At 34.0% G+C, this 23,171-nt stretch overlaps 1 protein-coding gene across 1 annotated transcript in view; it reads left to right on the top strand.

The window, feature by feature from the left end:
• The window catches only part of CSMD1 (CUB and Sushi multiple domains 1), a 966,006-nt gene that overhangs the window by 854,481 nt on the left and 88,354 nt on the right, over positions 1–23,171 (top strand). Inside the window, exons 41-46 of the mRNA XM_065730794.1 lie at positions 4,903–5,112; positions 15,097–15,285; positions 17,798–17,975; positions 20,606–20,751; positions 22,205–22,285; positions 22,456–22,569. Coding sequence (XP_065586866.1) covers positions 4,903–5,112; positions 15,097–15,285; positions 17,798–17,975; positions 20,606–20,751; positions 22,205–22,285; positions 22,456–22,569 — 918 coding nt within the window. The remainder of the gene's footprint in view (positions 1–4,902; positions 5,113–15,096; positions 15,286–17,797; positions 17,976–20,605; positions 20,752–22,204; positions 22,286–22,455; positions 22,570–23,171) is intronic.

Raw genomic sequence — 23,171 nt, 5'->3', positions numbered from 1 at the left:
TTTTTAAGCAGATGCCTCTCATTTATTAGTATGTACTTGGTAAAACTTACTTATCATAATTACAGGTAGCCTTGGGCTGATTTTACAACATTTGCAGAAAATATGGACAAAATTTAATGGAATACTTGCACAATAATTTCTTGCATCCTATTATTATCCCTCTCACTTCTCAGAAATTTGCAAGTAGCAGTAAACTTAAAACTGTAAAAGATTATGATTTTGCTTGGCTTTAATGGGTAAAAGATAATTTACAATTAATATATCATTGCATTCGAGAATACTGGAAAAGCACTGGGAGTTAAAGAGTTAATGCCCCAGTTCTGTGGATCATCAATAGTTCTGGGTACACTTGTCTCAGATGAGAACTACTACGTAGGACTTTGCATTACTTTGCATTTTTCCGTTTTCTGTTCAGAGGGAAAGATAGCAAGTTGGCAAGTCATGAGATCTCTCACTCTCTTTTCCCTTTCTACTTGTCCCAGCAGCATATGTGCTCCTAGCCATCTCACCTTTAGCATTAGAGTAAGGCCTTCAGTTTTTGGACACTCTCTCTTGTTTTATTTCATTTATTAGCTTCAATTCCAATTATATTGTATTATATTGTGTTATTTTGCTTTCTGATACCTTATGTAGTAAATTAGCTTTTCTCCTCAGATTGTTTCCACTATTTTGTTTTTAGGTCCATTTCCCTTCCCTTTCCCCCTTATCCTTTTCCTGGGGAATGGGTCTGTGAGTTCCCCCGCCCCATTCATTACAGATTCAGGCAGAACCAGCCTGTAAACCATTGATAGTGCCTCGAATAATTCACAGATAATGTCTTTACACTAGGGTTAGTCAATGTGATTGATATGATGTTTCACAGGTAGATAGCTTTCACTGCAAAATCTTGGACAACATATTGAGTATAAGCTTGTCTACTAACAAATGTTTGTCTACATTCGTCCTTCATATCAAAGAAATAACAGACATAAAGAAAATACTTTCAAAATTTAATTATGGTCCAAGATCTGTTTTCAATTATTTTAATGAGATACTGAATGAGTAGCATTGTGCAGAAAAAGTGAGCAAGAGGACATGCATGAATATGTACTGACTTGTTCAAATTCTGCTGAAATAATTAACCTTATAGTGACTTCATCTCATAGTAAATACTCCTTTACTTCCATCCATTTTTCTGATATTTATTCAAACTTTGTAACTGGATGAAATCCATGATTTATTGACTTAGTGCAAGCACACTGGTGTGCTTAAATGAAGTCTAACAATAAAATTGCAGGAGCTAAAAATCTCCAGAGGATACTGTACTCTTCATTATGTGAAAATGTACTGATAGTCAAAAAGAAAGCACTGTGAAAATCTATACATTTCTAATACATTGAAAGTACTCTTTTCAAGTGAGTTGTGATTTTTCAGTGATTACAGGTATCTTCTTATTGATTAACACTTATTAAAAAATTAGCTCAGCTTCAAATTCTCGTTATTTAGAGACTATTTAAGCAGGGGAGGAAGTCTCACAGAGATTAGAGCAGGAAATAGTACAATTACAGTCAGACTGGATAATAATTGATTTTCTTTAGCTCTTAGTTCTATTTTGTGTAATGTTATGTAAGTAATGATTTTGTGTAGAAACCACTTAATTTGACTTATAAAATTGCTAATTACAATAGTAGAATTAAGGTTTGAGTGATATTATGTCCTCTAACTTGAATTAACGTATTTAAAAAAAACTTTAAAAAATCAAAGGGTTTTTTTTTTTGTGTGTGTGTGTGTGCAATGTGTCTGTTTTAGCTTGAATTTTAAAAAGTCACTGATAAATCTACTTCTTACTTTTATAGTACCCTTTTTTTTCCTGTGAAGAATATCATGAAATCAGAAAATCACCAAGGTTGGAAAAGACCTACAAGATCATCCAGTTCAACCATCCAGCTAACACTAATATTTCCTCACTAAATCATGTCCTTTAGTACAATATGAAAACGTTTTTGAACACCTGGGACAGTGACTCAACCACATCTCTTTGCAGCCCATTCCAGTTTCTGACTCTTGGAGAAGAAATTAATCCTAACTTCCAACTTGATCACCCCTGGTACAAACTGAGGCCATTCCTTCTAGTCCCTCACCTCACCACAAATTCCTTTCAGGTAGTTGGAGAGAGCAATAAAATCTTTCCTGAGCCTCCTTTTCTCCAGACTAAACCATCCCAGTTCCCTCAGCCACTCCTCGTAAGTTTTGTTCTCCAGAACCCTCACCAGCTTTGTTGTGCATCTCTGGACACACTCCATGGTCTCAATGCCTTTCTTGTAGTGAGGGGCCCCAGACTGAACACAGTATGCAAGGTGCAGCCTCACCAGTGCTGAGTACAGAGATCATTTCTTGCTCCTGCTGGCAACACAACTTCTGATACAAGTCAGGATGCCATTGACCTTGGCCACCAGGGCACACTGCTGGCTCATGGTCAGCCAAGTGTTGACCAATACCCCCAAGTCCATTTCTTCCATACAGTTTTCCAGACACTCTACAAGCTTGTAGTGTTTTCTGAGGTTATTGTAGACAAAGTGCAGGACCCAGCAGTTGGTCTATTTGAACTTCATTTCACTGGCCTCAGCCCATTGATCCAACCTATCCATATCCCTCTCTAGAGCCTTCCTAACTTCCTCCCATCTTGGTGTCATCTGCAAACTTACTTAGGGCACACTCAATTCCCTTGTCCAGGTCATCAGTAAAGATATTGAACAGAACAGACCCCAGTACTGACCTTTGGGGAACGCCACTTGTGAAAGGTTACCAGCTAGAATATAGGTACAGCTAGCAGTATAAATTCTTTCTCAGAACTCTGTAAGTTACTGAAGAAGATTGATTCCATTTTTAAAGGCATTCAGTGGCTCACTAGAGACTATTACATAACATTAGGCTAAATTTTTTCATAGAAACATAGAATGGTTACGGTTGGAAGGGATTTAAGATCATCTAGTTTCAACCCCCTGATGTAGGCAAGAACACCTCCCTCTAGACCAGGTTGCTCAAAACTGCATCTAGCCTGGCCTTGAACACCTCCAGGGATGGGGCATCCAGAACCTCTCTGGGCAACCTATTTCAGTGTCACATTACCCTTACTGTAAATAATTTCTTCCTGATATGTAGTCTAAATCTACCCTCTTCCATTTATAGCCATTTCCCCTCATCCTGTTGCTTCATGCCATTATAAAAAGTCTCTCCCCAGCTTTCCTGTGGGCCCCCTTAAGGTACTGGAAAACTTGTACCTATTTTCTGTGTATGTAGGAAGTAGAATCAGCTGCTTCTCACTTCAAGCAATGTAAGTATAATGTTAAGGACCTATCAAATCTCTTTAGACGTCCCATGGGGTTACCATCAAATGTCTAGTATGAATCATTAAAACCTGATCCTGACAACAAGATGTCTTTAGGCTGCTTGGTGTTCTACCTCATCTTAAATCTCAAAAGCATTGTAAAATAGGTGACTTCATTCCAGTTAAACTAACCATATCAGACACCATATAGGAGATGTCTGATATTGAGACTTTGATGTGTTCTGTATGTGTCTCTCTATTGATAGCCTTGGAATAAATTTTCCTATTCAGGAACTGAAATATTCTTATATCTCTTGCATTGCAGAAAAGATACTAAGGCTAAAAATTCTATATTCTTATCAGTGGCCTAACAGTTTATTTAATGATTTATTTAATTTCTCCTCCTGTGAATTTATATATATATTCTTTTTGTGTAAATGATTAGATATGAATTTACTAGGGAAAGGAAAGAAATTATAGAACAAAAGTTAATGTGGTACTTACACTTATGATTAATATATGTGATATTCTTATGGAATGAAGAATGTATCTCTACTGCTAAATAAGAGAGTGGGGGAGAAACATTTAGTATTTCACATCACTTAAACTCAATCATTTTGTTTTATTTCACCACAGGCTCTTCAAAGGCCTGTTCTGCTGTAGAAAAATGCTATTTCAGGAGTATCTGAAAGTTATATGGCACAGCAGGATTTGTGATATGTTCCTTTCTTGAGTGCTTCTGTAGACTGGTTTAGAAACTTCGACAAATGGTGATGCACTGGAACAGGTTGCCCAGATAGATTGTGGATGCCGCATCCCTGGAGGCATTCAAGGCAAGGCTGGATGTGGCTCTGGGCAGCCTGGTTGGCAGCTCTGCCCACAGCAGGAGGGTTGAAACTAGATAATCTTTGAGGTCTTTTTCAACCCAGGCCATACTTTGATTCAAATACTAAGTTGCTGATTTCATGGCTTTCTTCCATTGGTCCTTTAATATGTGATTATGATATAGAAGTTTATGATATGATAGAAACAAACAAACAAAAAAATAGAAGCTTTGACTCATGCAAAACAGCTGCTTTTTCGTAAATTTAAGTATCCTAATTGAGTACTGACTGAAATATATACATACTGCTAATAATAGTTATTATGACTTTTTTGTGTGTATTTAAATGCTGTAGAAATAAGTGATGTTTTTAATCTTTCTTTTTCCTTCCTTCCTTCCTTGTCTCTCTCTTTCTTTCTTTCTTTCTTTCTTTCTTTCTTTCTTTCTTTCTTTCTTCCTTTCTTTCTTTCTTTCTTTCTTTCTTTCTTTCTTTCTTTCTTTCTTTCTTTCTTTCTTTCTTTCTTTCTTTCTTTCTTTCTTTCTTTCTTTCTTTCTTTCTTTCTTTCTTTCTTTCTTTCTTTCTTTCTTTCTTTCTTTCTTTCTTTCTTTCTTTCTTTCTTTCTTTCTTTCTCTCTCTCTCTCTCTCTCTCTCTCTCTCTCTCTCTCTCTCTCTCTCTCTCTCTCTCTCTCTCTTTTTCCTCTCCTCCTCTCTCACTCTCTCACTTTTCCTCTTTCCTTTTTTCTTCCTTTATTTCTTTTCTTATTGCTGCAGGTGCACATATTCAATTTCTAAATTTCTCTACTGAAGCAAATCATGATTTTCTTGAAATTCAGAATGGACCTTACCACACTAGTTCTATGATTGGCCAATTCAGTGGAATGGAACTCCCATCACCTTTGCTAAGTACTACTCATGAAACACTTGTCCATTTTTACAGTGATCACTCGGAAAACAGGCAAGGATTTAAGTTGACATACCAAGGTAAGCTAGAAATATCACAGTGAAACTTATGGTAAAAAATGAAAACCAAAGCTGTACAAGATATTTTTAACTTACTCATGATTTACTCATATTTTGTAACATTTTAAAATGCTTGATTAAGGAAATTGAATTTCTGTTTTGTCTCATCCGTAGGTTAAGGTCTTTCACAATTGAACTGAAATCTTGGTTTTACTGATGTAAAAACCTGAAGCCAAGGGCATGTCATTTGCTGAAAAGTCATGTAGCTAGTAACTTCTTCCATCCTATTTTAGAGTAGTGTTACTGTACAATGCTGCCTATTCTTTCATAGTACCAGTTGATTTGCTGTCTTGTTTTCCAGTTTATATATCTTTATTATACTTGACATAATGAATGAGTATTTTGAAGTAAAATATGAGCAGTAAAGGTGTAGAAAAATAACACAAACTGAAAACTATTCTGTATCTAATTTGTCAAGTGGTATATTCAGTATTTGAACATGTGACATTTTTATGGTCTTTGGTTGGATTTTTTAATCATCTGCATTGCCTCTTTTTTTTTTTCATTAAGAACATTAAAATTTCATGACTGTGCATATTTCAAAAATTTTGAAACAATCTTAATGAAAGTGATTAAATTTTATTGTAGGATCTGAATAGATTAACAAACTATTATGACTAGCGTGATGTCACCTTGTTTTAGGCTACCAACTTGATAACTAAGATTTTAATATATATCCAAGTAAGCCTATATTTATATAAAATGTAGATATTTGCATTTACATACAGATATATAGTAAGAGATCAGATCTACAGAATCAATAGATATTTTAAAGCTCAAATAGATTTGAATAAGTCCTAACTGACAGAAATTCATATCATGAAATTAAGAGTTAAATCTTAAATTGTTTGTGGAATACTTACAGATTTGGAGGGAATATTCCATCTTGCTCAGCTAAGTTTTGTATTGAAAGCATACGTTCATATTCATGTGATCATTATTTTATGACACTTTGAGCAAGGGGCCATGAAAATAATTTGTGTGCTTTTTAGTCAAAATATCTTTTCTATTTTTATGTCTTCTTCTTTATCTTGAAGAAAATGGATTTATTGTACATGGCGTTCAGTGTTTTAGTAAAGACATCGATGTTTGTGAATAATTTTGGAAATGATAGTCCAGATCGAAGTACAAGATAGCACTGTGATGGGTTAACCTTGTCTAGATGTCAGGTGACCACCAAGCAGTTCTCTTATTTCTGTTCCTACGCAGAACAGGAGGAGAAATGACACTGAAGCAGCTCATGGGTAGAGATAAGGACACTCATTGGTTACCATCAAGGGCAAGCCAGACCAAGCTTGGGGAAGATTTAATTAATTTATTGCCAGTTAATAACAGGATAGAGCAGTGAGAATTGAAGGTAAATGAAAAACAGCAGATTCCCATTCTCCTTATTCTGCCTCTGCTCCCCATGTGGTGCAGGGGAATGGGGTCTATGGTCAGTTTGTAGCACTTCATCATCTGTTTCTACTTCCTCCTCCTGCTTTTTCACTCACTCCACCACAAATTCCCTCATGAAGTTCTTCATAGTGTGGGATTTCAACATGCTGCAGTTCCTTATGAAGTGCTGCAACATAAGTCTGTGCAATGGAGTACATCTCTCAAGAATGTTCTGCTCCAGCACAGGTCAACCATGGACTGCAATTCTGACCAGGAACCTTCTCAATTGAGGCTCTCTGCAGGCAGCATTTTCCTTTAGGATACCTTCACCTTCTTCATTGCTGTTTTCGCAGCTGAATGCAGGGGAATCTCTGCTCCAGTGCCTGGGGCAAATTCTCCCCCTACTTGATCTCTTCAGGGCTTTTCCTCCCATTTTCTCACAGCTGCTTCTCAGTGTTTTTTGATTGTCTGCTTGTTTGTTTTAGTTTTTCTTAAATATGTTCTCACAGAGAAAAAAACAGTTTTGTATAAGGTACCCCTAATATTTTAGAAATCCATTACATTAACTTTATTGCATATTTTTAAAAGGTTGATGAATTGAGGTCAGAATTACTCATTTCTTCTTCCATTCTCTCCTTTGTCCAAAAAATATTACTTTATCTGATCAGAGGTAAATGACAATATGGGAAAGACATAAACTGGTTTTTGGTTTTATTTTACTTTAATCCTATCATGTTAATATAACCTCCTTTTGATTGCTTTCTTGCTGTTTCTCCCTGTTTCAACTTGTCAGCTAATGACATAAATGTTATCATAATTCATTCACTGTCAATTCATTGGAAACTTGTCCTCATTTAAATAGAGAAACAGATGCCTATAAAACCTGAACAATGTTTTATGAAATATTAAAAATTTTAATTAGATAGCCATGACAGGAAATACTTTTTAAGTGAAGGATAAGATTCTGTTATATTATTTCTGGCATAAAGGAAAACAATCAAAAAATATTTCATAGAAATTTGGAAACATGCATTTGGCAATGTCACAGTTATATGAAAAATCTAGAAAAAAAAGCCATGAAGCTCTCAAAAGTAATAATAATTTGATAAGAATATACTGACTTAAGTGATTATCTCAATAGTCAATAGAAGACAGAAAATTCAGAGCCAGGAAGAAGATACTTAACTCACGACTGACATTTGAATTATTTGAATTTGAAATACAAAATACTATCAGTATTCAATACTTTGTTTCTTAAAATGCTAATTTCTAGATGTATTTGTGTTACTGAATGCATCCCCATGAATGATAAACAAAACAATTTCTGCAGTAAAGACAATCACTCAGTTCAGTTTATGTAATACTCTTCACTTCTAAAAGACTGTGGTGACTCATTCCTAAATGCTTTTTGGAGAAAACAGTGTTTTAGTCTATGAATTACAAAAAAAAACCAACAAAACATAATTAGTTTTAAACTTGAAAAAAATTATACTCAACAGAATACACACCTATACATTATTCTGGAGAGAATATTGACTTATTTTACAAGGTTCTCATTGATTTTTTTTCTAATGAGGATTATAGCTAACACTGTCAATTCTATTTTTAAGTGATTAGTATATATCAAATATACTCACTCAACATATCCTCCCTCTTCCATCTGCCTCCTTTTCTGCATTCTACAAGGTTTCGATCTTCTGCTTTTTCAAAATGAAAATACTTCAATGTTTTTGTTTTTCTTTAGATAACACTAACTCACTCTGCTGCCTCTGCATTTTGAGATTGCACTAGCTGTCTCACTACCATTTCTCCTTTTGTAATTCGTCAAAAGATTGTCATACTGTATAGTTCATATAAAGCACAAATAACTTGCCTGGTACTATGTAGAATGTGTAATGCTGATTCAAGCTATTTATGATCTAAGAATAAGATCTTGAAGTACTGTGATTTCTTGATTGTGATTCTCCTGATGTGCTCTGACAGCAAATCCCAGTGATTTACATCTGGGCAATTTTAATGTGTGTTGTTTTTGGTTTTTTTTTCATGCCAAATGTATAACAGCTGCTTAATTTTCTTCACGCAAAGTGCAGGTTGCTTTTGGTATTTGATTTTTCCTTTTCAATCTTGCACCTATTGATGTTTTTATTTAGTTATCTTACCGTTTGTCTCTGAATTTTCCCAGTTATTTTGAAATTAGACTGCTGGATTTCTCCCTCTTCCTTTTAGTCAATCTGTGGTTGCTGCAGTTGGACTTGAAAAATTAGGTCTTTACTGCTCCAAAACATCTCTCTTTCCTTGTTCTTCATCTCTTATTAGTTTTACTGTTAATTTTTCTTTTAGTAAGTCAGTCAGTCGTCCTAGGTCAGGAGAAATTAATGTTCTGGCCTCTGAAAAAGTAACTACAGAATTTAGGAGACAGAATAATACAATTAGTCTAACAGCTGAAAGAAATCTTTGTGGCTTTTAATACCTGGCTATAGTTTGTTATTCCAGCATTTAAATATTTCTGGGACATATTTTTTTCTACATTCTCTTTTGGACTGTCTTCTTTAATGGAAACAGGTAAATATTTTATTTACATAATCTTTACTGAGTGAATTGCAATTCCTATGACGGGAATTTATTCTGTTCTGATTTTCAGTATACTGTAAAGCTGAGTATGAGGTGAGAATCCCTCACCCTGTTACACTAGGAGAGCAATGTGTTCCAAGAAATACCAGAAAAAGTTCTAATAAACTCTTTCTTCTCAAGCACATTCATGTACATAATATAATTTATACCTATTAAATCTTACAAATTCTGTCTAGCAAAATGGTAATTATGATGGAATTTTGGAGATAGCAGAATCTTGGAAGGAAAAAGGGATCCATTTGAAAACCAGCTTTTTTTTCTAAATACGATTTCAGAAGTTGTCCTAAGAGGGAAATACAAATGGAAGTGAGGGGGCTCATAGAAAATGATTTTATAACTCAGGACAAAATTAATGCATGTCTTGCAATTTTATTGCTGGTACATTGCGTCTGCAAAAATGATGTTAAGTAGACCTATTCGAGTGTTTATGCTCTCAGTAGTCTGCTACTTTTCTAAAAAGTAGCTATTTCCACATTGAAGTGTACTAGATTTTTGTAGCATTAGCAAAATAAGTCAGCCTGATGCTTGTGTAACATAGAAATACTTCTAAATCATAAAATCAATATATTTAAATCATAAAAACAAGGTAGCAGAGAATCAGTAATATTCCTTGTGTGATTTACATTCTTTTCTCACCACTGGAAAATAAATTGCAAAAGGAAATGCCAAATTTCAATACAAGAGATCATTTTAAAATTCAAATATTTGACAACCATGAGGGCCAGAATTAAATCATTCTTGCAGATTTCCTCTGTATTAGTCTTTCAGGCTCTAGAGGTTGGTTTTGTTTTGTTTGCTTTGGTTTGGTTTTGTTTTTGTTTTTTTCCTGCTGTTAAAATATATATATATATATATATATATAACTGCATAAGAAAAATACGTCTTTGGTCATGACACTAATAAAAAAAGTCTTTCTTTTTGAGATTTTATATCAGAATTTGTGGATAATATATGATATCTGAGTAACAAATTGCACTGTGATTATATTGTTATTGTATTGATGTGTATGTTATTATATTGTTATTTATATCAGAAGTCTAGAGAAAAATATAGTTTATATTTGTGTTAAAACTATAAAGCAAATTAATTGAGTGACCTATAAATACGATAGATGGATCACCTCACTTACTGTTACTCTAATAATTTATAAAGTATCTACAAGATTTTTACCAGAGGTCACATTATCTTCACATTTAAACCTTTTTCTTTTTTTTTTTTAACTGCATTCTTCTCCTGTGCAGTGCTTTCACCTCTGTCTGTCTGACTGCCAAATTCACTATAATCTGCTTTAAGCAGAGGTTCTGTGTTTACTAAAAGAAACCCTAGAAAAACCCCCAAAATTTTCTCTACATATTTATTTACTTTACAATAGGGGGAAAGCGTTATGTATCTCTAACCAGAATTTTAAAAGATAGGCTTTATTTTTTAATTGTTGTGTCTATTTTTTATATATTTTTTTCTCCTATTATAAGGATGAATGTGATGTTCTTCTAGCATTTCTTCTTTTGCCTGAGTTGTTCCTGTGTTTCCTATTTATGTAGTTCAATGGAATGTGTTTTTCTTAAATTAATTTGTGAGACTTAGAAAAGCCTGAGACCATACTAAGTCTAAAAAGTTACCAGTATTGCAACAAATTAACCAATAGGTAAAGGTATTACTTTTCAAGCGTGTTCATCTCCTAAAAATATTGTACAATCAGAGCGTTAAAATCTCAGTGCTTACTGTCTTTCTAACTATTAACTAACATCTAATCTAAATCTCCCCACTTTTAGTTTAAAACCATTCCTCCTTGTCCCATCACTTTCTCCTCATGTAAAAAAGTGAGCTCATCTCCTGTTTATAAGTTTCCTTTAAGTACTGGGAGATAACATTTCCTTAGAGCATTCTATTCTTTAAGCTATCAAGCCCAACTGCATCAGCCTTCTTTGTAGGAGAGGTACTCCAGCCCTCTGACCATCTTTAGTGGCCCTCCTCTGCACCTATGCCAAAAGATTCACATTTTTCTTGACCTGAGGGCCTCAAGCCTATTGAGTCTGTGTATATACATATACAGGTATATTTGGAATTGTCCTGTCCCAACCGCTGTCTCTTATACTTGGCCTTCTTGGACCGCATTAGGTTCACATGCACCCACCTTTCAAGCTTCAATTCCCTTTGGATGGCCTGCCTTCTGTTGTGTCAGCTGCATTCAGTTTAATGTTATCAGCAACTTACTGAGTGTGAACTTGATTGTACTATTCATATCATTGATAAACATGTTAAAAAAAATACAGTCCCAAGACAGATCCCTAGGATACACCTCCCATGACTGGCCTCCACCTGGACATAGATCACAATGCTCTGTCTGTGATCATCCAACCAATTCCTTACCCTCTGAATAAGTCTACCTTTCAAATCCATATCCTTCCAATTTAGAGCTAAGAATGTGATGTGGAACCATATGTAAGGCCTTGCAGAAGTCCAGGTAGATGACATAAATTACTGTTATTTTGTCAACTGAAGCCACCACTCCATCATAGAAGGCCAATAGATTGCTCAAGCACAATCTGCCCTTGGTGAAACTGTGCAGGCTGTCTCAGAGCATGTCCTTATCTTGCGTGAACCTCACCATAGCTTCCAGGAGGATATGTTTCATGATCTTCCCAGACACAGAGGTGAGGCTCACCGGTGTGTAGTTGCCCACATCTTCCTTTCTACCTTTCTTAAGAACTGGAGTAATTCTTTTTTTTTTAATTTAATTTCAAAGTAGATTTCTACATAATTTTATAAATTAGTCTTACTAGGTTCTTTAATTTTAAATAACCTTTCTAGTCCTCTGCTGTTAATGATGCTGTTAATAAATTCATAATTGTGTTCATGATATTAACTTTAATAGCACTACCTGGATAATGATACCAAGAGTAAGAATACTATTAAAAATTAATGAGATTTAACACAATATTTTAAGGAACCTTAATTAGGGTAGAATAAAGATTTTTGTATCTTCTTTCCAGTAGCAATTAATTCTGATTGTTAAACTTTAATTATTAAAAAAAAATGTTATTTGAAGGAAGGAGTGTCTGGTTTCTTTGGTGATCTCAGAATAGTTCTGAAACTTGCAACATGACAGTACCTATACTCAGCGAAGCAATTAAGTACAAGCTTTACTTTAAGTAGGGAGTTAACCACAGCGTACTTAACATTTTGCTTCATTACCCTGAAATGGTTTGTTTAAATAATCTAATTGATAGTAGTAAGTGTATATTCTCAAACTGAAGATTTAGATTGTTATATTGTCATGATTAGCTTTGAAAAAATAACAAAATACTTCAAAAATATGTTCTTCATCTCTCTTACTCTCCATTTAGAGCATGGACTTAAAGTTATGTTCATATAAGCACACTGCAATTATTCTGCATTTGAACTTTCCTGTCTTCTGACTGCAGTACTTCATAAATGTAAATTAAATGCTCAGAATTTAAGACATTTATTTTCTCAGTAATAGTTACTTAATAGACAGTTACTTGCTATCCTGTCTATGTGAAGTTGCTCCTCTATGAATGATTCTGCATAACAATTTTATAAAACTCATGTTTTTTGGTTCCTGTTGAACGACTTATTATTTAAATATTTTAAAGAATATATCTCCAATGTGCAAAATTATACTGTCACATTATCTTTGTATCTCAGTGAATTTTATTAATAAAGGATCTCTCTAAATGTTCATTATGCTATTTTGTATTAATTAAATATTAATTTTATTATTTGAGGCCTTTGAAAACATAAATATATAGGAATCTCTAGAAGGAACATTTTCCTTGGTAAATTTTTGTTGATTTTTGACATCTTGCTGATTTTCACTGGCTTGATATTCTTCCATTAGTTCTCTGTCTACCTTTCTTCGGTCAGGTGACTATTTTTGTATAGCATAATGTATATGAAAAAATACAGTAACTTGTGAAAATATTACAGTTCATAAAATTTTAATTAATGAATGATAAAGTTATACGTTATTAGAATAGTTACTATACTGTTTATGAGTGAAAATATTTCAACAATAGCTATGATTGTGTACTGATTTATTGTTGAATTAATTTACAGTCTAATTGATGTACAAACTGCGATGTTGCTACTCGTGGTCAGATTTATTATTAGTTTCACTGTGTAAAGCTTTTGAATTCAATGTTGCTGCATCTAGGAAAAGATTGTTTTGATTTTAGTCTTGACAAATTTAAATGGAGGCTGAATCTAGTTTAAGAAAACATTTGATCTACTCATAAAATTGTGTCACACTGATGTACTCTATAGCTATAACCATCTTGATTATTAAATGAATGAGTTCCATGTGTCTTGGATATCCTGTTATAAAACTATTACTTCCCAGAACTTGAGCACCAGATCTGAGCCTAGAAATTTATTAAAAAAATTAATAATTTATATTCTAATCTATCATTTTCAGCCACAGATGGTTGTCTAATCAGACACAAGAAACCTCACTGTTGTTAGATTGCATTTGATGAAAGCCTACATTCTATACTTAAACACTGGTTAAATAACAGCAACAGCAATAATAACAGCAATAGTAATCAGAATGAAATAGTTTTAATATATGATAATTCTTAAAAGAAATATTCAGATGAATATATTTTGACACACTGGAGTCAAAGAATGGAAATGGTGTATCATCTTGGAAAAATCTTAGCTGACAATAAAAGTCAATACAAAATGCTACCGCAGAATATTTCATCTTCGTGCCCTACACCAAATGTTTCTTAGAGTTTCTCTTTAAATTGTGCTAGAGATGTTAGATTGGAAACTGGGTGATTAGCAACACCATGAATTTTAACAAAGGAAAACGCCAAGTTCTGCATCTGGGATGGAACAGAAGCACAGATGGGAGACAATTAGTTGGAGAGCAGCCCAGCAGAAACGGACCTGGGGTGCTGGTGACAGCAGCCTCAGCAAGAGCCAGGAGTGTGCCCTGGCAGCCAAGAGGACAAACTGCATTTTGGAGTGCATTTTGCATAGCCAGTTAGTTGGTCAAAAGAGGTAAATCTCCCACTATATTTAGAATTGATGAAGTCTCACTTTGGCTGTTGTGTGCAGATTGGGCTTTACAATATAAAAATGGTGTTAAGGTCCCTAAAACCATGCAAAAGAGGACACCAAAGCTGGTAACAGAACTGGAAGACATCATATAGGGAGATGCTGAGGACACTTGGGTTGTCCACTCTGGAGAAGAGGATGCTGAGATGATGTGACTTCACTACTCTGCAGTTGCTTGAAGAGGGAAGCACAGGGGAGAGCTGCCAGGCTCTACTCCTATGAAACAATGTCAGAACATGAAGGGACGGCACAAAGCTGCACCAGAGGAGTGTCAGACTGGATATTAAAAAAATAAAAATAAAAATTACACTGTGAGTGGCTGAATGCTGATACACGCTTTCTAGAGAAGTGTTTGATTCTATGCTATGCTATTTTATGCTATGCTGTTCTATTCCATTTTATTCTGCTATTACCCATGAAAACTACCACTGCCTTTTAGGTGCAGTTTCTCTCTATTGACAATCGAGGAAATCCAAAACAAATGTCGCTTTGTGGTTACACATTTGTATTTTATGATCTCTGAAGATATCTTTCAACTTAATTATTCTGTTCTGTTCTAAAACAGTAATTCATTCTATTCCAGATTTTGATTTTTCCTTTGCTTTGTCTCGAGCTTGTTATTTAATTTCTTCATCATTAAATTATTATCTTCATTAAATTTTTCATCAAGATTTGAATGGTTCGAATGGATGATTAATTACTTATTGATTATGTGTGTTATTCATTCTTACACTGAATTTTGGCAGTGTTACACTGTTGACCAGTTATGAAATGCAGTATGGAATTTATATTAATGGGTACTTCTTGTGTTGGAAGCTCACTAAGCATTAAAAAGTACCTTTTCTCTTCCAGCTTATGAGTTACAGAACTGCCCAGATCCTCCTCCTTTTTTGAATGGATATATAGTCAACTCCGACTACAGTGTAGGTCAATCAGTGTCATTTGAATGCTATCCTGGATATGTTTTGAGGGGGCAACCTGTTCTCACGTGCCAACATGGGATCAACAGGAATTGGAACTATCATTTCCCCAGATGTGAAGGTAATCTAAGAGTTTGCTTGATTCAGAGCTGGTAGTACTTAAAGACTTCTGTTTACATATTTGTAAGGTAGCTTTTGCTGAAGAACTGTACCTTTTTGATAATCTGTAGGAGGCTAAAGCTCAGATATTAATTGTCAGTCATGTTCCTTAGCAATGATTTATAGTTTTTAATAGTATCTTCCAAATTGTATTGATTATGACAACTGTGTTTTTTTTTCCTAAGGATTTCTTTTGTGTGTGAGTTTGTTTGTTTTGAGTGGGGTAATGTGCAGTGTAGCACATAAAATTTTCCAGTGTAAAGCTTTTACCTAGACTTTATGTTTTAGATAAAAATCTCAAAGATACAAGTAGCCTTTCATTTAGAGACTTTAACAAAAGTCTCACAAAGGATGTTATGAAGAAACAGTATCATTGTGTAGAATTGAAGTGTGATTGGGGCTAAACAACCATCTAGGAAGAATTAAAGCAGACTGAAATGATTTATTTCCATCATGACAAGAAACCAAAAGGAAATAGTGTGTCTTGTGACACACAAACAGTTTTTATCTTTCCCTCTGAGCAGAAAAACATGAAAATTCAAAGCAACACAATGTTCTCAGGGGTATGTAGTTCTTCTTCTCTTCTGAGACAGGTATACCCAGAACTATCGATGATCCATGGAGCTGGAGCATTAACATTTTTACTCCCGATGCACTACATGATGTTATGATGTGGAATATCAATAACAAAAAGTCATAAAACTGTGAAACTATCCCAACCTCATAACAGATCATGACTAATTTAAATGATATAGAAAATGTGACACGTCTGCATTTCTTAGTCCTTTTTTTTTCTTCTTCTTTTCACTTTCCATTGTCCTTTTATTTCTACATTTTTGTTTTTTATTACTATTATTCCTTTCTTTCCTTTTTTTTTCCCCCTTTTTTTCTTTTTGTATTTTGTTTTTCATCACATGTTGAGAAGAGAAAAGGAAACAAAGCAAGTATGAAGGAGAGTCATAGGAACCCTGATAGTAATTACGTAAACTTCATGGTAAGAGCTATTGAGAAAAGTTCCAGAGCTAGACTGAATTTCCACAAGTGCAATTAAGGTCTCAGTCTTCTGCTGTAGAGTGTAATGGCCATATGTCTACCATGCCTGCATCTTCATTCAGCCATTTTATCAAAACAGATGGAAAAGAGAGCATATATTTCTGTATTTAAAGAGCTAAAACCTGTCTGAATGACTGTATTGTTAGTGAACTTATCTTTCATGCTGGTTTTTGTGATTAGGGAGTGGAAAGCTTAGTGGGAACGTGAGATAGCATGCTGTGATTAGCACAGGAGATATAAATCCATGAATCTGTGCCAAAACATAATTTCTCAATTTTTTTTTTTTCTTAGCTCTATTCCTGTGAGCATATAACATTTCTAGGAGGTTCCCTAGAGAACTTGAGAAAATCACTTGCTCTGTGTACCAAGAAAACATCACACAGATGCCAGGAACATTCCTACATGAAGGACAGAAACACGGTCCCAGGGAGGTTTTGCCCATTGCAATGCAGATCTGAGGTGCAGAGCAAGCTAGCCTTCTTGAGTTCTCACTCTCAGATAGACTTCATGTATCTAGAAAGCTGATGTGGTTACCCGGGTTCCAAAACATAGAGACACAACTTCCCTGGATAAGGGAATGATCTTAAGTAATGCCAGAGGAGGTTCAGGTTGGATATTAGGAGAAATTTCTACTCAGAACAAGGTCAGGCATTGGTATAGGCTGCCCAGGGAAGTTGTGTACTCACTGACCCTGGAGGTCATAAAGAAATGTGGAGACATAGTACTTGGAGACATGATTTCATGGTCAATAATGGTGGCATGTGGAGAGTTGGTCTTGAGGGTTGATCTTGGAGGTCTTTTGCATTCTTTAATAACTCTGTGATTCAAAGATACAGTTATATATTTTCTGCCATTGAATTAAGTCAGCCATCTTTTCATACTTTGGACTTGCCTACAGATCTCATTCAGCAAGAATATTCTAATTTGTGCCTCTGTATTCACTGGACTTGACAAAAATAATTATCAGCATGCAAACCTCAATTGAAGTATCTATAAATGTGGCTAAAACTGTCAAAAATAAAGTTTAGATGACGTTTGTGCTAATGGAAGCACAATCAGCCATTTATTCAGAACTCATTTGCAGTTCAGTTAAGGTTAAGTGTTACGAAAACATGGAAGATTTTTTTCTTGCTTATTTGTTATTTGTTTTGAATGCAAATAAATGCCACTATGTAAATATATTATAACTGTTTCTATAGAAGCAGCATCTCCAGTAGATTTTGACTGATTCTAAGCAGTACAATTTGAAACACATCAGAAAAATTACTTTTTATTTCAGAGAAGCAAGCAACCAAAGAAAAAATGATGTCTTTAAGACCTGGGTTGTACTGTTAGAATTTAAATAGCATTTTAATGCATTTAAAAGCATCACTTTTAACGCAAAAAAGTGTTTAGTAATTTTTCATTTGTTTTCATTTCAGCTCCTTGTGGTTATAATGTGTCGGCTCAGAATGGTACAGTTTATTCCCCAGGATTTCCAGATGAATACCCAAATTCCAAGGACTGTACTTGGTTGATTGTTGTTTCTCCAGGCCATGGGATTTATATTAATTTTACTTTACTACAAACTGAACCTGTGAATGACTACATTGCTGTTTGGTATGCATTTCTTTTTTAATGTGACCTCTTTCAGAGTCACATTTAAAGCTCACTGTCCCTAACTTTGGTGTTTGTTTAGTATTGCCCCTTAGATTGCCGTGGATGCTCAAGAACCACATATACAGGAAGCTCTACATATAAATATGATGTATCATGGTATAAATGCATAACATTATGGTTCTAAAAGTACTCAAACATGCTCAGTTATCATTCAGTTCTTCTTTGAGCTTAGCAATGCTCTCAGGAAGATACAAGTTATATTTTATGGTAGCTACGTGTAACCTGTTTTCCGAATGAGACCATGTGTGGTCAAAGTGATGTAAAAAAGCTCCATCTTGTTAAATTAAGTGTTCCATTAATATAGGAGACTGTTGGTTATAACAAAAGGTTTTACTTTTCTTAGGTGTTAACTAGTTTAGGCATTAATTAAGTTTCTCTAATCACTTTAGTAAGGCTGATAGCCATACTATCTGTATTTCTCAATCCAGGGTTTCAGCACTTGTACCTCTACATCTGTCAGCTTCATACTATATGTTCCCATTCACTGAGTTTGTATTTCTTATCCCCTAAACCCAACTCAATTTTGTGTTTCCAGATGGAAAATTAGATCTCAGGGCTGCCAATGTTATTTCATAAGAATTTACTGAATTGTAAAGCAGACATATATGATGATGTTTCTGATAAAAAGTTGTGACATATTCAGCTATACTCATGCCTGAATCTTACTCCATGTTATGTGCAAAGCGACCTTTCACTTCTATGTGCTGCAGATAGTTTGCACAGAATGTGGAATGTAAGTTACTCTTTTTTTTGAGTCAGCTGCTTCAATCTGCCAGCTGGTCCATTATTTCTTTACATATTCCTGAGCAGGATGAGTTGTTTGTTTGTTTTTTTTCCAGTCAGTAATACTAAATACAATGCAGGGAAAATCTAATTAGGTTATAAAAGACATGCGTGACTGTTTATGAACTGCACAATAGCTAACATTTATGTTTGCATTAACATGGAATGAATGTCTAAAATTCATCTTAGGTTGTCGTGTCCTCTCTGATGTGGTAAACAAAGAGAATGCTGGATTCATTATGCTCTTTTTTAATCATAAGCTATTAAATAATAAATTTATAATATGCCAACTTTTTGAACATATTTAGCTAAACAATATGCTGAATCTCTCAGTTGTTAGATTCTTTCACACAACAATTTAAAATAATTTAGGACTTATTTATTACAGTTCCTTTTCCCATAAGTCACAAGCATGCTTTCTTTACAACTTTATTTTCTGATGTATTGGTGATGGGAGTAAACTGTTTGTGTTTATGCCATTCATACATATGACATTTATTTCTGTACAAAAGGTCAATTTTTAATTTTTTTTTAGAACAAGAAAAGAGCAATAGCTGTCTTGGCGCAGAAATGTATTTTCTTCAAGCAAATTATCAGGTTCCTGTTCAATATTAATTACTTTGACAATTATTTACAAGGCAAGAAGAAGTTGAAAATACATTTTTATGCCAAGTCAGCTGTCGTTCATTTTTTTCTTACTGCCACTGAAGCTGAAATTCAAAGCCTGGAAAATCTCAATACACTGAATAAGAAAATAGTTCATTTAAATTATATATATTTTTAAGTACAAGTTTTTTTGCAAGCTGTATACACGACATATCCTTTTTAAAACACTTGAACCAGTTTCTCCATACAATGGACATTTCTTTTTATAACTAGATTATCTAGAGAGAATTGAAACAAACAAAAATGAGTTAATGTTTGGCTTTTTAACTATGCAGCTATTGGTGAACTAATATCCCTCTAGTTTAAAGACAGTGGAAGGTCAAATACTAAATTCTTCCTGAGAGCTTCTAGATAATATACAGCTATGTAAAACACATATCACAAAAGGTTTTTGATTCTGTTTAGATTCAGTATGTGTAATTTATGAGACCACAGACAAGTGTCACAGAGCACCAAAAATTCTTCAGCAATTTTAAGCAATGGTTTAATTTAGTTACTCTATCTGTTCAGAGCTAAATGTTGCACATGATGGTAAAAAAAATGAAAGCAGCGTGCTTTCATCATACCATTTCTCTTTGGTTATCTATCCTGTTGTTCAGAAATACATAACCTTTCTTTCAGCTTTTTTTCTCCCCTTTTCCTCTACTCCCCACAGCTGTCATAGTCAAAAGACTCTTAAGAATGAATTGAAACAGTAAAATGAACTTGCAATATGCACATTTTTGTATGTACTAGTCATAGGTACAGACTTGATGGATGTAGGTGAAAAATCTTAGAAACATAAAAAGACTTTTTTTTTTCCTTGTGTTCATATATATGTGAAAATATTGGCAGGAAAAAATACAGAAAAATTCAAACTTTAAAAAGTCCATCTCTAATTTTCTTAGCCCTTGATATAAAAAGTTATAAATTACTCTTGGTCTCCCAAAGAAATACTAAGTTTGAAATATAGAAAGGATAATGGCAGAAGGAAAAACAAATGTATTCTAAATCATTTCACTAGAAAAGACATTCTAAAAAAAAAAAAAAAAGTTAAACTTACATTACAGAGAAAAGAGACTGTTAATTTAAATGTGAACTGTTGTGTTTCTTCAGCTGTTTTTTCATGATTGTCTTTCTAGGGATGGTCCTGACCTTAATTCACCTCAGTTGGGAGTGTTCAGTGGGAACACGGCTCTGGAAACAGCTTACAGTTCCACCAACCAAGTCCTCCTCAAATTTCACAGTGATTTTTCAACAGGAGGATTCTTTGTTCTCAATTTTCATGGTAAGTTTGCTTTATATGATCAGTATCTAATTACCAAAATCAATAAATGAATTTTAAAAATAATTCTTAAATATGGGAGGAGCTGATTACAGGGCTTACCAGGGCTTCATAAGTTTGCTACTTTTTTAAAAATGATAGTATAGATTTGTTTTTAAAACACATTCAAAATGTCTTAAAATTCTTTTTTACTTTTGAATAAACACTGTTCTATTAATCATTGCTATCTAATGTTATTCTCTCAATTGTTTAATTTATTTAGTTCATTTATTGATCAATTAATTTATATTGCTGTAACAAAAATCGTCACCAGCTTACTAATTTAGAGATCATTTATAGATAGCTTGGTGGGATGATGTTGGAGCACTGAACAGCAGCTTTGATACCTAGTAAAGTACTGCATTCAAAGTTAAAGTCGTGGCTGTAGCTGTGGACCTACACACTAGGCCTCTGACCTGTGAATTAAGCAAATCAAGTCTGTTAACTCAGACACAAATTTAGATTTTCAGTTCTAATTCTGATTCTGAATTCATTCAGATCTTTAATATTAATTTTTTGGTGTTTTGGATTGAAATTCATAAAGATTGAATTAATTCACAAGAACTGGAGGCAGTGACACAGAAAGAGTATACCTGAAGATGCCTATTTGCATGGAGTAGTCTGCACAGAATTCGTACTCAGAGACTGCAATCTTTCTTGTCTGTTTTTCTCACAAAAGAAGGATGTTATGTAGCCTAATGTCTAGACTTTAGAGCATTTTTCTGAGGAGCAGATACTAAGTACCAGGCTCTAGACATCCTGCAGGGAACTTAAGCATTTCAGAATTGTGTCTGCACAGCAAACTACAGGGAATGGTCAATGTCAATTATTGAACTGGTCATATTCCTTAAGAGACTGCTCACAACTTTTCACAACTTTTGAAGAGTGGAGAAAACAATTTGTTTTAAAGACATTGCTATTGTTTTCTTTTGTTTAACTTGTAAGCATTATGATCATTACAATTACTGATTCTTTTTAAAATAAAGATATGTTTATCTGAGAAACCTTAGTTTCTCCCAATATGCTTAAATGAAGAATTAATATGACAAGCCAGAAATGTAACTTTTATTTACTGATTTTTCCAGGGAATGGAAGTAATCTGTGATTAGCCTTACGATAGGCTGTAAAGACAGCCACATAAAACAGCAGCCTTGTAGCTGGAAATACATCTTCATAAGCGTTTCAACTTCACTCAGACCTACAATGGATCAGTCTATAACTATGGAGCAAGAGTTCCTTAGTTCGTTCTCACTCACTCTGTAATGTCATGACATTTAAATAAGAAAATGTTTTAACTGAAAGACTGTAATTTCTGGTATAGTTTTGGTAATTTTGCAGGTGTAAATATGAAATGATTTTTCCGTAAAATAACTCTTATCACACCATTACTTAATCTTATTTTCACTTAAATTTGCAGCATATCAGCTGAAGAAGTGCCAGCCTCCACCAATAGTTCCTCATGCAGATTTGTTTACAGAAGATGATGACTTTGGAATAGGTGATAAAACAATGGCAATAGTGTTGTCTCTTTTCTTTCTTACGTTTTTACCTGAATTTCAACAAAACTTTTAATATATTTCACCTTTCACCTGATACGTTTGTATACTTCTGAGGTTTTCTTTTTCACTGTAAACTTCAAGATTTTTTTGTTGTTAATAATTCTTTCAGGAGATTTTGTGAAGTACAAATGCCATCCTGGTTTTACCCTTGTTGGACAAGATATACTAACCTGCAAACTGAATACACAGTTGCAGTTTGAAGGATCTTCTCCAATTTGTGAAGGTAAATAATTGCTTGTGTGGACTTTGTATGATTAGAATGCATTCTATTTTATCATCCTAAATATTAAATATGAAATTCAAGGTTACTGTGTATCCATTATTATTTTAGAAAAAAAAAAAAAGTTTCCATTTATTTCTTCAGTATCTTAGAAGCACATACCAATTACAAGCAGATCTCTAAAATTTTTGGATAGACATCTGCTTTAGAATCAAATGAAAATTGCCTTTCAAAGATGCTACCACGTATATACTGAAAAATAGTTTCATTTAACTACATTACCACTGAAACTCTGTGTTTCAGAATTAATTTAAATGCCTTAACACTATTTCACAACAAAACAAAGATATTTTTCTCAGTCCCTGAACAGCCTTAAAAAGTGAAGCACCTCAAAATGTTTGGGGGGAAAACACTATTGATGAAATGCCATTATTAAAACTTTAAGGCAGTTTTATTCTGAGCATGTCAAAATGTGATAAAAAAAACTCTCATATTCATAATACACTAATTGTGATTACTTTTAAAGTATACTGTGTTAGTATCAATGGAACATTTTCCCTATTATGAAATCCATCTGTGCAACAGATAACACTGTAATGATATTT

The sequence above is a fragment of the Cyrtonyx montezumae genome, unplaced genomic scaffold (assembly GCF_038088225.1).
Source record: "Cyrtonyx montezumae isolate F1298 unplaced genomic scaffold, pur_monq_1.0 scaffold_13, whole genome shotgun sequence".
Classification (NCBI taxonomy): Eukaryota; Metazoa; Chordata; class Aves; order Galliformes; family Odontophoridae; genus Cyrtonyx; species Cyrtonyx montezumae.
This window is presented reverse-complemented; position numbering and strand designations above follow the sequence as displayed.